The 14,269-nt window shown below is 64.7% G+C and overlaps 1 protein-coding gene across 1 annotated transcript; it reads right to left on the bottom strand.

Annotated features, from left to right (window-relative positions):
• Positions 1-3,380: 3,380 nt before the first annotated feature.
• On the bottom strand, positions 3,381-7,064 carry ZNF683 (zinc finger protein 683). The gene is made up of 4 exons (XM_055799867.1): positions 6,076-7,064; positions 4,942-5,669; positions 4,482-4,610; positions 3,381-4,397 (listed from the first exon to the last, which is right to left on the bottom strand). Exons 1-4 carry the CDS (start codon positions 6,335-6,337, stop codon positions 4,110-4,112), a joined length of 1,407 nt encoding a protein of 468 aa, XP_055655842.1. The 5' UTR covers positions 6,338-7,064; the 3' UTR covers positions 3,381-4,109.
• Between the last annotated feature and the right edge of the window lie 7,205 nt (positions 7,065-14,269).

The following is a 14,269-nucleotide window of genomic DNA, read 5'->3' as shown; positions in this document are numbered from 1 at the left end:
TTTCCAGTACAGATAGGAAGAGTTTGTGTCATTTTCCAGGAGGCGATGAGACCTCGTCTGGGACAGCCAGCGCTGCTCGAGGCTGGGACCAGCCTGGGCGGGACCACACATCTGCATGGGCAAAGCAACATCTGCATGGGCAAAGCCACATCTGCATGGGCAAAGCCACAGCTGGGTCCCCGGGGCCACAGCTGTGTCCCCAGGGCCACAGCACCTGCCAGTGGAAGCAGGATGGGTGCGCTCACCAGTGCGGAGGAGAAGCTGCTTAAACCTGCCAGGGTCAAGATGGGTATCAAGGCAAACAGCCAAGAGCAGGGTCAGGCTGGAGGGACCCCCAGCACCCTGAGTCTGGGGCTCTGCGGTGGCACAGGGGGACCCTCGTGCCAGGGCAGTGCAGTTTGCACAGGGCCGTGGCCCCTCTCTGCCCTGCCGTACTGCCATCCCACCGGAGCGGGAGCCGGAGCTGCCTGGCACCTGGTTGCACCCCGGGTTTGCCTCAGCGCTGGTTTCTCAAGCGCTCGCTGGCAGTGCCCGGCTCCGCCGTGCCCGTGGCCCCGGGGTGGCACCAGGACAGGGACGCCGGCTCTGCACAGCACTGGGGTGCTGGGGGGAGGCGGGAGCTGCTGACTCAGCATCACGGCTGCCTCTTGCCTGGAGCCAGATTTCCAAAGATCTCCAGGTCTGTCTTTCCCATCCCATCCCTGCAGCTGGATCCAGCACCCGGTGCCGTGCCGGGCTGCCCGGTGCCCCAGCGGCCCTGGGAAAGGAGCTCACCCCGGAGCCCTGCTCTGCCCCAGAACCCCATTTTTTCACCAAAATATTTCCTACTGTTGATGGTTGCTCAAGGACACAAGAACATGAGGATACAAGGACACAAGGGCGAGACCCTGTGACCTCCCTGCTGCTCGTGCCAGCCATCCCTGCCCACCAGGACATGCTGCACTGGATCCCAGTGGAATTGCCACACCAGGGCACCCGGCACAGTTAATTAATCCCCCCCTGGCCAAGCCAAGCCAGCCCGCTCAGCTCGTTTGCTGCCTCCCATCACCCAAAGGGTCTCCCAGCACCCAGCCCAGGTCTTCCAGCACCCAAGTAAAAGGTGCAAGGTGCCATCTAATATTCAGAAGAGACAGAGAGGCCAACGGCAGCAGCTGCAGGTGCCTTTGAGCCGGTGACCACGGATTAAGCCGAGCCTCCGGCCACACCGGGCTGAGCCCCATCGCCACGGGGTGAGAGCGGACCTGCCGCCTTCGGGAAAATCAGGGCTTGGTTTGTGTGGCTGCTGTGCAGGCTGGGGTTCATAACCAGGGCAGGGGATCCACCACCTCCCCTCCTGCCCCTGCGTCCCCCCTGCCGAGCTGTGCCACAGGCAGCCATGTGCCCTGTGGGGAGGAGGGGGACAGGGGTGCTGGGGGAGCCCCACCGTGCCCCCAGCCCGGCTTGCAAAGCCACCAGAGGTGGAGAAGCCCCAGCTTGTTCCTGTGGCTCTGGGGATGTGCTTCGGTGGCAGGAGCAGGGTTACAACCCCAGCAGCCCCCCAAATCTGGGGACTGAAGGTGAGAGGGGCACAGCCAGGCTCAGCCCCCACTTCCCAGCCCTGTCCCCCCTCCCTGGCCGGTGCCAATCTCTGGAGCAGTAGGGACCCATCCCAGCACCCCCCAAGCTGGGACATGGGTCCAGGCACTGGGCAGCATCCCATGGGTGGCAGGCAGGACAGGAGCACCAGTACCTCCGGCTCCCAGCACTGCAAAGCCTCCCTCTCCACCAGCACCCGTGCAAGCGGGGCCAGCCCAGGCAGCACCCTGTGCCTGGGGGCCTCCCACCCTGCACCCCCACGTACCTGCTGGCCGAGGGTCCCGCTGTGCCAGCCGGGTGGCGAGCGGGGTGCTGTGCTGTGCTGTGCCGTGCCGAGCGGGGCTGGGGGTGCTGCTCCCTGCACGCCACAGCTGGGCGGACCGGCAGAGTCACCCGCCGAGCACCCAGCCCTCAGCACCCAGCCCTCAGCACCCAGCCCTGGCGCAGCGGAGGTTTGGCATTCCTCAGGTGCTGACAGCCGGGGAGCCGGTCAGGCTGGTTCCCCAGCACCCAGCTCCTCCGTTTCCTCCGACTCAGCAGCGCCGGGAGGGAGCCTGGCTGGCCTGGGTGGCTCTGGGCCCCTCAGACCCCTGCCCAGCCACCCCCTCCCCGCAACCCATCTCGGTGAGGGCGATGGTAACCTTGGAGGGGATCTCAGCGACCAGCTGTGTCCCTGCACCTGCAGCCAGCCCACCAGGGCACCGTGTCGGCCGGGCTCAGCTGGGCCATGGGGCTCGTGGGGTCCCAACACACTGTGGTGAGGGGCTGGAGGTCCCCAGGGCTGTGGGGTTGCATGCGGATTAATCAGCTACATGGGGGTCCCACACGGAGCCCCCAGCACTGCAGCACATTCCCAGGAGGCTCCTAGTACTGGGAGGTCTCCCAGGTCTTGCAGAGCTGGGGGTCTCAATGGGCTTCATGCTGGCTAGGGGACAGAGTGGGGTCACAGTAGCCCTGGGCCACCGCAGGAGACCTGACCCCGGGGTGCAAGGCCCTTTCCCGGCAGGGCTTGGAGCGACAGCAGAGCCATCACCCGCCCTGTATCCTCGCCCTGCCCTCCCGCTCCTCCCCAGCACCCACAGGTGCCCCGCTGCGGTGCCAGACTCACCCCAGGGCCACCACTCCCAGTTGCTGGCCCAGCCTGGGAGCCTCCCTGGCCACCGCCAGCCCAGTGCAAGTGGCCGCAGTTCAGGTCCGGTTGGGGTGCCCGGGGCCACCCAGCTCTGGGTGCCACCACTCACGTGCTGGGGAAACTGAGGCAGAGCTGAGCTCCATCTGCACCTTGGCCAGCAGGACCAGGGGCTGGCTGGGGCTGGGGGCTCGTGTGTGGCTGTCCCCCACCTGCTGCCCCACCGGCTTTGCTGCCCTGGAGAAGTGTCGGGTCGTGGTGGGGCTGGAGCGTGTCAGCCGGACCCTGCCCTCTCCCTCCCTGCTGGAGCTGGTGGGACACGGTTGTGAACCCCTCCGGCTGGAGCCACGCGCCACTGAGGGCAGCCACGGGGGCTGTGTCCCCAACTCCAGCTGGAGAAGAGTCTCTGAAGCCCCCCCAAGTCCCCGTTGGGGGGAGCAGGCCCTTGACTCCCAGAGGAGGGGGCTCCAGGGCCACCAGCCCCTGGCCCCGAGCCATGCGGCACTCCAGCACTGGAAGAAGTGGCTCCATCCCATGTCCCACGCCCTTCCAAGGGACACCCGCGGTGATGGGTGATGCCCTGGGGACAACAGGGACCCTCCTGCCCCTCCCTGGGGAGCTGCACCGGGCTGAGCCCTGCCGAGGGCAGGTGGGCTGCAGAGGCAGAAAGGTTTATTGAATAAAATAACAGGAGGGATGTCACCCACCGGCCCAGCCTCAGCAGCCGGGGCTGTCACATCCTTTGGGGGTGAGCGAGGTGCTCAGGGTGCAAGCAGGATGCGGGAGCAGCACCCAGAGGTATTGGAGCTGGGGATGCCCCCCATGGCATGGCACACTCGGACAGACCCCTGGAGGGTTCGGTGGTGGCACCGAGCCGACAAAATCTGCGATGGGCAGAGCTGTGTCCCCATGGGAGCTGTGGGGGTGACATGCCAGGAGCTCGGAGGGCACCTGAGATTGAGGGGGGCTGAGAAATTAAAGCTTTTTCCCCAGGAAAAGGGGGGGGGGGGGGGTTGTACTCCAGGCACAGCCCCGGGGCGACACTGCTGCAGGGTGGGGGCACAGATGGCCTGGGAGGAGGGGCTGGCTGGAGGGAGACCCTCCCCGAGGGCTCTGGGGACACGGAGATGCTTGCCACTTTGGGGGACCCCCCTCCATCCTTGTCCCCAAGGCTGGGGCAGCATTGATGGAGCCAGTGGATGGTGGTGGCAGCTCCTCCTGGCTCTGAGGGGCTGGGGGGGCAGCCCCCCTCCCTGTGCAGCCCACAGGGCTGTCCCAGCTCAGACAGGCCCTGCTGGGGGACATTGCTGCTCCCTGGGGACACCGTGGCGGGTCCCCACATCCACCTCTGCCCACCCAGACAGCCCCTTCCCCACCTCCCCCAGTACAAAGCCCTGCAGCAGTGTCATAGCCTGGCCTGGCCGGCTCCCTCCTTCATCCTCCTCCTCCTCCTCCTTCTGCACTGGCCACCCAGCAACCAGGCTGGAGCACCACCAGCCTGGGCTAGGTGGCCGGGGGGGACCGGGGATCTGGGAGGTGGGTGCCAGCAGTGGTGTAGGCACCGGTGGAGCTGGAGGTGGATGTGCTGGGAGAACTGTCTGTGGCACTGGTGGCACTGGAAACGCTTCTCGCCCGAGTGCAGCCGCAGGTGGGTCTTCAGGTTGCTGCTGCTGCTGAAGCGCTTGTGGCATGTCTGCAGGGGCAAGAGGATGAAGGGCTTGGTGTGGGTGCTAGTTTGGGACCCTCCCCACCCTCCCAGCACCCAGTGGGTGCTTACCAGGCACTGGTGGGGCTTCTCGCCAGTGTGCACCAGCCGGTGCTTCTGCAGATGTACCAGCTGTGTGAAGCACTTCTTGCAGATGGGGCACTGGAAGGGCCGCTCACCACTGTGCACCCTCAGGTGGACCTGCCGGGGAGGGGGGGGGGCAACGGGGCAATGGGGGGGCATCTGGGGAGCCCTGGAGTCTGGGTTGCCCCAGCCCCCCACCCCAGGAGCATCCTGCAGCCCCTGGGCACAGCTGGAGCACGGGGGGCTGTAACCGCAGCCCAGATCAGAGCACTTCACACCGCTGGGCACTTTGCCGTGGGGAAACTGAGGCACGGGGAGAAGCCCACAACCTGCCAGCCCAGCTGGGATGAACCACCACTGTCCCTTGTCCCCAGTGCGGGCTGACCCTAGGGAGGCAGGAGGGGTGGGCGAGGGTGGGGGGGAACAGGTGCCGGGGCACCCCAGGTACCTTGAGGTTGGACAGCTGCCCAAAGCTCTTGGTGCAGATGTTGCACTTGTACTTGCTCCTGCCAACGTCCTTCCCCGGTGGGTACGGCCGGGTGCTGGCAGGTGGCTTGGTCACGCCGCGGTGGGACACCTCGGGCTGCAGGGCAGAGCAGGGCATCCCCCCCGGCAGTGGTGGGCACCCTCCTGCCCCGCAGCTGGGGAAGGGGAAAGGCCCTTGGAGAAGAGGGACACATCCCACCGGTGGCTTCGGCAGGTCGGGAGCACCCTGCCCGGGGGGCAGGAGGGTCCCACACAGCCACAGGCAGGGTGGCAGCTGGAGGAGGGCACTGCCACAGCCCTGCCCAGGTGACACTGGGGTCCCCATGTCACCCAGGTGGGCTAGCGGCGGCGCGGGCTGCGGGGCCAGCAGGAGCAGGGAGCAGTGGGTGCCACAGGGGCAGAGGCACAGCTGGGGCAGGAGAAGGGGGTGCAGGCTGCCCAGGGGGACCCTCGGACCCCTGGGCAGTGGGGGGAGTGGCTGGACCCCCGCCGACGCCGGCTCTGCTCTGCCAAAGGGCTCCTTCCTCCAGCCCTCCATGCCTCCCTGCAGCTCTTCAGCCTCGGCTCTCCTCTCCTCCTCCTCCACGCTGCTGGTGGGGACATCTTCGGTGCAGAGCAGCCACGCTGGCAAAGGGGCCATGTCCAGCCCCGCGGGGGTCCGGCAGCTGGTGGCCCTGGTGGCATCGGGGGCTGCAGGCAGAGGAGCAGCCAGGGGGTCAGCAGGGAGCCTGGGGGGGGACAGGGAGCTTGGGGACAAGGGGCCAGGTGGGGGGGAGCCCAAGACAAGCAGGAGCAAAGCTGTGTCTGCTGGCCAGGCAGGAGCACCCGCTGCCGGGTTTGTGGGGCCAGGGGTGCAGGCAGCTGCCAGGGGAGGGGCTCTTTCTGGGGGTGGGGGTGTCTGGCAAGACCTTGGCTCTGCCCAGGAGCCTTTTGGGGAGCTGGCAGCCTGGCCCCAGCCCCTGGGCATGAGGGGCAAGAAACAGGCCACATCCCAGGGAAGGGGAGGGAGGAGGCAGAGGAGGGAAGGGAGGAAGAGCAGGGGGGGAAGGAATGCAGGAGAGCCGGGGCAGAGGGAACCCCCTTCCCACATCCTCACTGAGCCACGGAGGCCACGGCGGCGGCGGTGGGTGCTGGCTGGGGTCCTGGCCGTGCCTCACGGGGAGCTTGGGGTGGGCAGGCAGCGGCCACAGGCAGACGCCGAGTCTGCTGGGGCAGGGCAGGAGGTGGGGGACTGCGGGGTCTGGGGTCACGTAGCGCATCCAGGTGCCATGACAGGGACCGGGGGTAGCCAGGGGGGACCGGGAGTCCCCTCCAGCCAGGCGACCTGTGGAGGGGACAGGAGGTGGGACCAGGATCATGGGGCTGGATCCCACAGACACCAACTCTTAGCGTGGAGAATTTTGGGTTCAACCCCCAGCCCCTTGGTTTGAGGGTGGTTTTGGAACTGGGGTGGGGGGGTGGCCAAGGATCCCCCTGCCTGCAGAGCAGGCTCTTTGGTTATCACTGTCCTGATGCTGCCCCACCACAGCTGTGCCTCAGTTTCCCCTCTGCAGCATTGTCTGGAGAGAGTGAAGCTGCTCCCTGCGGAGCCCGGGGCTGCAGGGGGGGGGGGTCAGGGCATCCTCGCAGGTGCTAGAGGCAGGAGGGAGGTTGTGGGGTGATGGGAGACCACGGCGATAGCAGCAGGGTCAGTACTCGCCCTCCAGGAGAGCTGCCTGTCAGATGTCCCCTCCGGTGTAGATGTTCCCAAGCAGTGATGAGACCCACAGGTCCTGCAGGATGCTCTCACGGTTCCCCACAGCCAGTCTTGGGGGGGGCACCGGCCACTGCTCAGAGCAGGCTGCGGGGGGGCTCTTGCCCCATCCTGCACCCCCAGACCCGGCAGGGCGGAGGGGCAGGGCAGTGTGGGGCCTGGCCACTTCCCAGCGCCCTGGGGACAGTGCTGGCACCCAGCACCCTGGTACCAACCCCAACCCTGAGCACGAAAACCCATCGCCGGGGGGAAAACGGCATTGGAGGGTTGCCCAAAGCTGCTAAACACGAGCTGGGCAGGGAGCGGAGCCAGGGCTGGGAGGTGGCTGGGCAGGGCAGCGCGCTCAGCCCATTTTTTTTCCCCCTTTTGCTTCTTTTTGGGGTAACTAAACCCAAAGCAGTGGTCAAGCCTAAAAACCAAGCTTGTGGTGCAGGCTGGGGAAGCCCAAGCTTGGCAAGCGAAGCCTCACACGACCCGATGTCACCGTGTCCCGGTGCTGGGGAGCTCTGTCCCCTGCCGCTGATGCTGCGCCCCGTAAAATGGCAAAGAGCAGCGACAGGTGGAGCGGTGGGAGCTGGGGGCTGGGGGGGCAGGTGGAAGGGACAGAGCCAGGAGGGATGCTGGCACATGGGGACATCCCTGCGGGACATGGCAGCATGATGGCTCCTACCTGCTCTGGTACCAGGGCCACCGGTGAGGCCCGGCTGCGGTGGCGTCAGGGCTCGGCGGCGGCGGAGAGCAGGAGCAGGAAACCCGCAGGCTCAGCGGCCTTCGCTAAATTTGGAGAGGTGAGGGGCAGCCGCCTCGCCTCATCGGGAGGAAGAGGAGGAGGAGGTGAGACCGGCTTGTTTGTGATATCACAGTCCCACTGGGGACTTGGCTCCCTCGCCAGGGCACAGCCCCGTGTCGGGAGCCACCACCGGTGACACCGCAACATCCCCAGGAAAGCAAAGGGAGGTCACCCTCTGCCCCCCCCAGTGCTGAGGGCACTGGTGGCACTGGGAGCTGTGTGGGAGGGGATGGGGACACAGCAGAGCCCCGAGCCTCACACAGTCAGGCTCTCATGGGGTGGCAGAGGTGCCATTGTCACCCACCATGGGGACAGTGGGACCTTGGCCATATGCCAGGCGGTGTCACCGGCCCTGGCTGCATGCAGAAAGAGCAGCAGCAGCCTCGGATGGGGCTGGCTGACAGCCTGAGACCGCATGAATGGTTCTCCCTAAACAGGATGTTAACTCTGAAACCTACTGGTGGCTAATGCGGTTACCGCTTTGAAGAGCAGCGCTGGGTGAGCAGCTCCCGGCTCTGACGGCAGCCCCAGCCCCACACTCCAGAGTGGGGTCTCTGACCCATAGGGGCCACCCTGCTCCTGTGACGGTGGGGAGGGGATGAGTCCCACACCCACTCCAGTACCTCCCAAAAAGCTGCCTGGCTGGGGAAGACCAGGAAAAGCTGGTTTCTCCTTCCCTGCCCAGTTCCAGCAGAGCCTCTGGTCCCCTCCAGTGCCCTTCTCAGGGAACGTGGTGGCTTGAGAAACCACCAAACACAACCAGGTGGGCAGTGGCCGGGGGGGTCTGGGGGCAGAAACCTCCTTCCACACTGATTTGCTTCAGAAGGAAAGGGTCCGGGGCGGGGGCACAGATGGGAACGGCAGCAGCTCCTGCCTGGCCACCAGCTAAGTCCCCTCAGGAACGGGCAGAGGGGACACAGAGGGGTGTCATGTGGGGGTGGGGACATGTGTCCTGGGACCCCAGAACACCCCAGTTCACAGAGGCGGGGGGGGGGGGGGGGCGGGGGGGGAGGGGCTGCAGAGCCTGAAGGCGATGGCAGGGTGCTGGAGGGGGTGGCAGGGTGCCCTGCTGCCCAGCCCCCAGGACCCTTGAGCACATGAGCGGGATCTGACCCCTGCATCCCCCCAGCCCCACGGGCTCCTATGATCCCTGGGGATGGGTGCAATGTGTTTGTGTGTGTGTGTGCATGCATGTGCAAGCATGTGCAAGCGTGTGTACGTGCCAAACAAGCTGAGCCATCTGGCCATGGCTCTGTGGGAAGCAGGAGCTCCCCGCCACGTCCCCCGGCACTGCCAGGGCTGGACGGGGAGGATTTAGTCAGCGCTGGGGAGGGTCCTCCCTGGAGCAAACCAGTTCCCCAGGCGCTGAGGGAACTGGAGGGACACTGGGATGAGCCAGGGCCCTGAGTCACTGTGCTCGAAGGGAGGGACACAGTATGGGAAAGGCTGTGAGGACAGGCTCAGCCTCAGCACCCAGGGGAGAACATGGAGCTGGAGGGAGCCCCATGGACCCCAAGTCCTGCTAGGGGGCTGCAGGGGGGTCCCTGCTGCCACCCTCCCTCCAGGCAGGGGGAAACGGGCAGGTAACAGTGAGGAAGGAAAGGAAAAGTGAAAGGCAGTTGAAAGGGATTAGAGATGAGACCGAAACAGCACTGGGGTTGGTGGCGGAGGGGTGAGGCAGGGCTAGGGTGGGGACGTGTGTCCTGGGACCCCAGAACACCCCAGTTCAGAGAGCTGGGAGGAGCTGCAGAGCCTGGAGGTGATGGCAGGGTGCCGGAGGGGGTGGCAGGGTCCCCAAGGGTGTGGCAGGGTGCTGGAGGGGGTGACTGGCAGTGTGCTGGAGGGGGTGGCAGTGTGCTGGAGGTGGTGACTGTGCCCAAGGGGGGGATGTCAGGGTCCGGGGGGGGGGTGTGTGGGGGATGGGATGCCCAGGGAGGCACAGGGGACAGCTTTGCAGGTGTCTTTGGGTGTGTTGCAAGCAGCCAGGTGATGGCCAGCAGCCTGCCAGCTGGGCAGGAAGGAGGAGGAAGGGGAGCGATGGGTGCTGGGGACCAGGAGGCTGAGATAGCAAGTGTTCCAAAACCACAGCGAGATGTCCCTGCTTCCTTCCTGCCAGCGCTACAAAAGGACAGTGGGCACCACCATCGCCCCTGTCTGCACCTCGAGCTCACAGCACCCAGCACCCACTCAGCACTGCTCAGCATCTGAGCATCTGCTCCTCCGAAATGTCACACCTCCTCTGCCTGCTCGCATGGCTCGAGATAAGCATCTGCGGAGGCAGCAGCTCGGAGCTGAGGCCTGGCACGCTCATGCTTTGTGTGACCTGCACACCCACCCCCACCTCCCTATCCATCCCCCCCACCTTCAACCCTCCAGCATCCATGGGTGCTGTGGGCATCCAGGCAGCGGTGTCCAGCATCAGCACCCAGACCATCCATGGAGCTGGGGTTCCTGGCAGCGTAGGGTGCTGGTGGCAGCCCCATGGGTCCCCAAACCGCCTCCCTGCCGGTCCCCCTTGGCCTGTGGTTGATCTCAGGGCGGGGGTGGCCCTGGCAGCAGGTGCTTTTTGGAAACACTCCCTAGGTCTTTTTTGCTTCACTCAAGTTGGGGTTTCCTGGAAGGGACCAAGAGCTTAAAATAACCCCGGGGTGTTGGTAAGAAACAGCTCTGAGTCTGGGCACCCGGCTGGCACCCGGCTGGCTTGCCAAGGTGCACTGAGCACATCGGGTCTCTGCAGCAGGGCATAGGGATGGGGGTGCTCCAGGGAGAGACCTTTGCCCATGTCCCCCAGGCTCTTGGGGCACCAGCGGTGGCAGGGGCAGAGCCACCCTGGCCTCTGGGCTCCCCAGGGTGGTGCTGAGCTGGGGTTTGTCCCTGTGAAGGCAGCCGATGCAGGGCATGTCCCCACACGTGATCTCAAGGCACTGACAAGCTCCTGGGCATGAAGCCGATTTTATGGGTAGGGAAACTGAGGCACGGCAGGAGCAGAGACATAAGAAGGGTCTGTCTGGGCTGACCCTGGCCAATGCCCCCCACCCTGGCTGGATTTTGTGGGGGCCATGGAGCCTCTATGCCCATTTGCACCCAGGGGCACCCAGGGCTGTACTGCCAGCAGGCAGAGTTTCCCCCTGGGTGAACACTGGGTGCCCCCCACCCCGTCACCATGGGACAGGCACCTGGAGGGTGCCACTCTGGCCACACCTGCAATGAATTTCCAGGTCTCAGCACGTGGGAGGGGGTTGAGCACAGGGCAGTGCTGGCTGCAGCTGCTGGCGGTTGGGGGTGATGGGCGGTGGGTTCACCAGTCAGCTCAGCTTCCCCGGGGCCACCCTGCCCAGGACTTTGGATGGGGGGTGTCTAGCACCCTGAGAAGTAGGAAAACCCTCTTTGCCAGATCAGCGGTGAGAGGAGGATGATACAGGGTAAGCTGATGCTTTGGGAGGTGAGGTCTAGCTGTGGGAGGAGAGGCTCTGCCTCCTCTCCTCAGCATCCTGCCCTTCCCACCCCCCCCCCCCCCCCCCCCCCAGCTTAGCTCCCCCAAAGCAATTTTCTCTCCCACTGCCTGGGTTTGCTCTTAGGGGGAGTGAGGCTTGAACGGGGGGGGGGGGGGGGAGGGAAGGATTTAGGGGGGCTTGTGAGCCCTGGTCTGCTGAACTCTGCCACCTCCAAGGAATATCTCTTTCAGCTATTGATTTCCCTTTATCAGAGAGCAGGAATATGTATGGGGCTGAAATCCTGATCAATCCCCGCTCTGCAGCTGATCGATCAGCTCCTGCCCAAGCGCTTGTATCAAACGGAGCTGGGGGTGCAAAGAGGAGCTGCCAAATCTGGGTGTGACCCATCACCCCGTGCCAGGGCTCTCCCTGCCCACCTTTACCCCCTCCTGCCTTACCCGAAAGGCAGCGGAGCCGTGGGGAAGCCTGGCACCAGGAGCACCCCTCAGGTCACCCCACAGGCAGCTCCTCACCCTTCCCTTGTCAGGTGCTGATGCCCTGGGGAGCCCCATTTCTGACGGCAGCAGGATGGCCATGCTCCATCCCTGCTGTGGGGACCCCAGAGCCCCAAACCCAGAGGTCTGGGGCACCCACTGACACCCCAGAGCTGAAAAGCAGCCCTGGGGGAGCATTTCTGGGGTGTTGGGAAGGGGGTGCCCTGTTAGGGCACCCTTGGGAGCACGCTTGTGTCTCTGGTAGGTCGATGCGCCCCCAGCCCCGTGTCCCCAGCACTGGGAGGTACCGGAGCATCCCTGAATCCCAGCCGGGCTTGTTAGAGGCACGGGGCAAGCGCGGGGTGTGGGGGGCCATCGAGGGGGAGGAGGCGGCACTGTGTCCTCCATTATTGATTGCTTCGTAGCCAAAGGTCAGCAGCGAGCGTGCAAGGGTGGGGAGGAGGGAGGCGGGTGATGCTGGGGCGCGAGGGGGTCGCTGCCAGCACTGGGGCAGTGTGGGGGAGCAGGGGGGTGATGGGGAACGCAGGGCACTGAGCTGGTAGGGAGAACCTGGCATGGATTCCCATTGCACAGGTACCCACCGGCCACTCGTGCCTCAGTTTCCCCACCAGCAGATGGGGTGGCAAGGCTGTGCGGTGGGGGGCAGGAGGCACCGGGGAGTTGTGGGGAAGGGTCTGTGCCCACGGGAGGGAGGTGGAGGTGGGCTCAGCAGCGGCTGGAGGAGTTTTTGGGCAGGGAGAGAGCTCAGTTTCCCCTGGCAGTGGCTCAGAAGCTGCTTTTGAGCTGGGCTGGACCTTCCTGACAGTGAAGGCGACTGTGCTGGGACATGGCGCTGGAGCTGCAGCCCCGATAACACAATTTCCCAGGGCCCTTCAGCTCCAGGACCAGCTCCGATGGGGTTTGCAGCGCCACTAGGACACGGTTCCCCACCTCTGCTGAAGCATGTGACCAATGTGGGCTTTGCACATTCCCTCGGGCCTCATCGTGCCGGGCTCAGCACCTGGCTGGAGCCAGGCAGCCCCCAGGCAGCAGTGCTGCCCGTGTGGGGGGTCCGCAGTGCTGGACCACGGGCAGCACTGCCGGGCACTGGGCTCTGCCCTCGCCCCGGCCGTGCCGTGAGGGGGAAGATTTACAGGCTGTCAGAGCCGGGGCCCAAGAGGTCAGCAGGGGTCAGAAAGTCCATTTCAGTGAGGTCACTGTCCACTTCTTTCAATCTAATGAAGCCATTATTTGTGAAAGCGGCCGCTTTGCCGGCTATTCCCTTGAAGCCAAGCAGGGCACAGCGACCAGCTCTGAAAGAACAGGAAGGAGTCCCCTTCCCTTTCACATTTGCCATTCAACAGGCCCCCCTAAAACAAATACAACCACACACAGAAATATGATGTGGGGCTGTGGCTGCTGCGGGGGCTATGTCACTGGAGCCGGGGGAGAAGAGGTTGGGATGTAAGGGATGCTGCCTGGAAGTGCCATGCTCAGGGATGTGACTGTGTCACTTGGATGGCGAGTCACCAAGGACGGGCAGAAATGGAGGGATGCTGAGAAACTTGCTGCTGAGTTTAAATAGAGTTACAGGAAAGCATCTCTGGGGACCGCTGGTCCCTGTTATCCATCGGGAAGGGGCTGGGGTGGGGGGAGCTGGTGCACAGTGGTGGATTATTTTCTGAAGGATTTGCTTCGGAGAAGGCAAGGGCTTATTCCTCGCCACATCCTTCCCCTGTACCCCCATGCCTCTGCCCACCTCCCACCCCACTCAGGGTGTCCTGTCTGCTCCAGGACAGTGTCCCCAGGCCGTGTGACCACTGGCACCAGGGTGTCCCTTCCAGGGACAGAAGGGACCAAGCCATTTCTCAGGGCTGCTCCACAAACCTTGGCCCCAGCCACTCAGGGCTTGTTTGGGTGCCCCTCATCCCCCACGAGTGGGCTGGGGTTGCTTGTGGGCTTTTCTCGCAGAAGCGTGGGAGCAAAACGTACAGGGCTGTGCCCTCCCCCAAATCCTGGTGGAAAGGGGGGAAGCAGAGAGGCTGGAAGGAGGGATGAGCTAAGAGGAATGGAGCCACATCAAGGCGTCTCCTGCAAGTCTTGGGTTTTCCCCCCCTCCTTCTTTCCTCTTGCCTCAATTAACCTGCAATCAAGAGAACGAGGATAAATGCCACCCGTGGGCCTGGCCCTCGTTGGCCAGGAGAGGGGCCCAGCTGCATTCCGGTTCCCACACCCATCGGGATGGTCCCGCAGCGCATCCCCACCCGGGATGGCTGTAGGTGCCAGCAGGGAGAGGGGGAGTGTGAACGTGAGCGGTGTGTAAAACACGCACCGTGGTTTCCCTCTTGCCAAGCCTGTCACCAGCCCCAATGGTCCCCCCCGACAGCCCCCTCCCTGGGCAGGGAGCTCTGCGGGCTTGCCAGGCTGTGGTCGCGCGTGGGAGCCAGGGTCCTGGGCTGTCCCCGGGCAGCACTCAGCCAGATTCTGCTCAACTCCTGGCGCAGACCAGGGGACGCTTGTTGGCTTTTGGCGACTTGAGTCAAGATTGATGTTAAGAATAAGAGACTAGTGCTGTTTTCTGCCCCACCCAGTCTATCCCCGTTAAAACCAGCGTTAAAGGAGAGGTGACCACCCATGAGCGTCACGGAATTATTAATGCTGCCGACTCCCTGCCCTCGGGGTGCCCTCACAGAGGAAGACCATCTTCCTCCTCCTCCTTCACACCGTCCTCCCAGACCCACGTGTGGGAGTCAGGCAAGGCTGCGAGGCTCTGCGGGGAAGCTGCTGCTTGGACCCCCCCAGTGTGGGTGCCACTGCGT

Source organism: Falco peregrinus, chromosome 3 (genome assembly GCF_023634155.1).
Source record: "Falco peregrinus isolate bFalPer1 chromosome 3, bFalPer1.pri, whole genome shotgun sequence".
Classification (NCBI taxonomy): Eukaryota; Metazoa; Chordata; class Aves; order Falconiformes; family Falconidae; genus Falco; species Falco peregrinus.
Note: the sequence above shows the minus strand (reverse complement) of the source record. Positions and strands in the feature narration are given on the sequence as shown.

What these genes read in the sequence shown, in the direction of transcription:
- ZNF683 (XM_055799867.1), bottom strand. Translation starts at nt 6,337, where the DNA reads ATGATCCTGGTCCCACCTCCTGTCCCCTCCACAGGTCGCCTGGCTGGA. An exon ending in GCCGTGGCCTCCGTGGCTCA is followed by an intron (nt 5,670 to 6,075) that starts GTGAGGATGTGG and finishes CTCTGCCTGCAG; the next exon opens with CCCCCGATGCCACCAGGGCC. An exon ending in GGCAGCTGTCCAACCTCAAG is followed by an intron (nt 4,611 to 4,941) that starts GTACCTGGGGTG and finishes CCTCCCCGGCAG; the next exon opens with GTCCACCTGAGGGTGCACAG.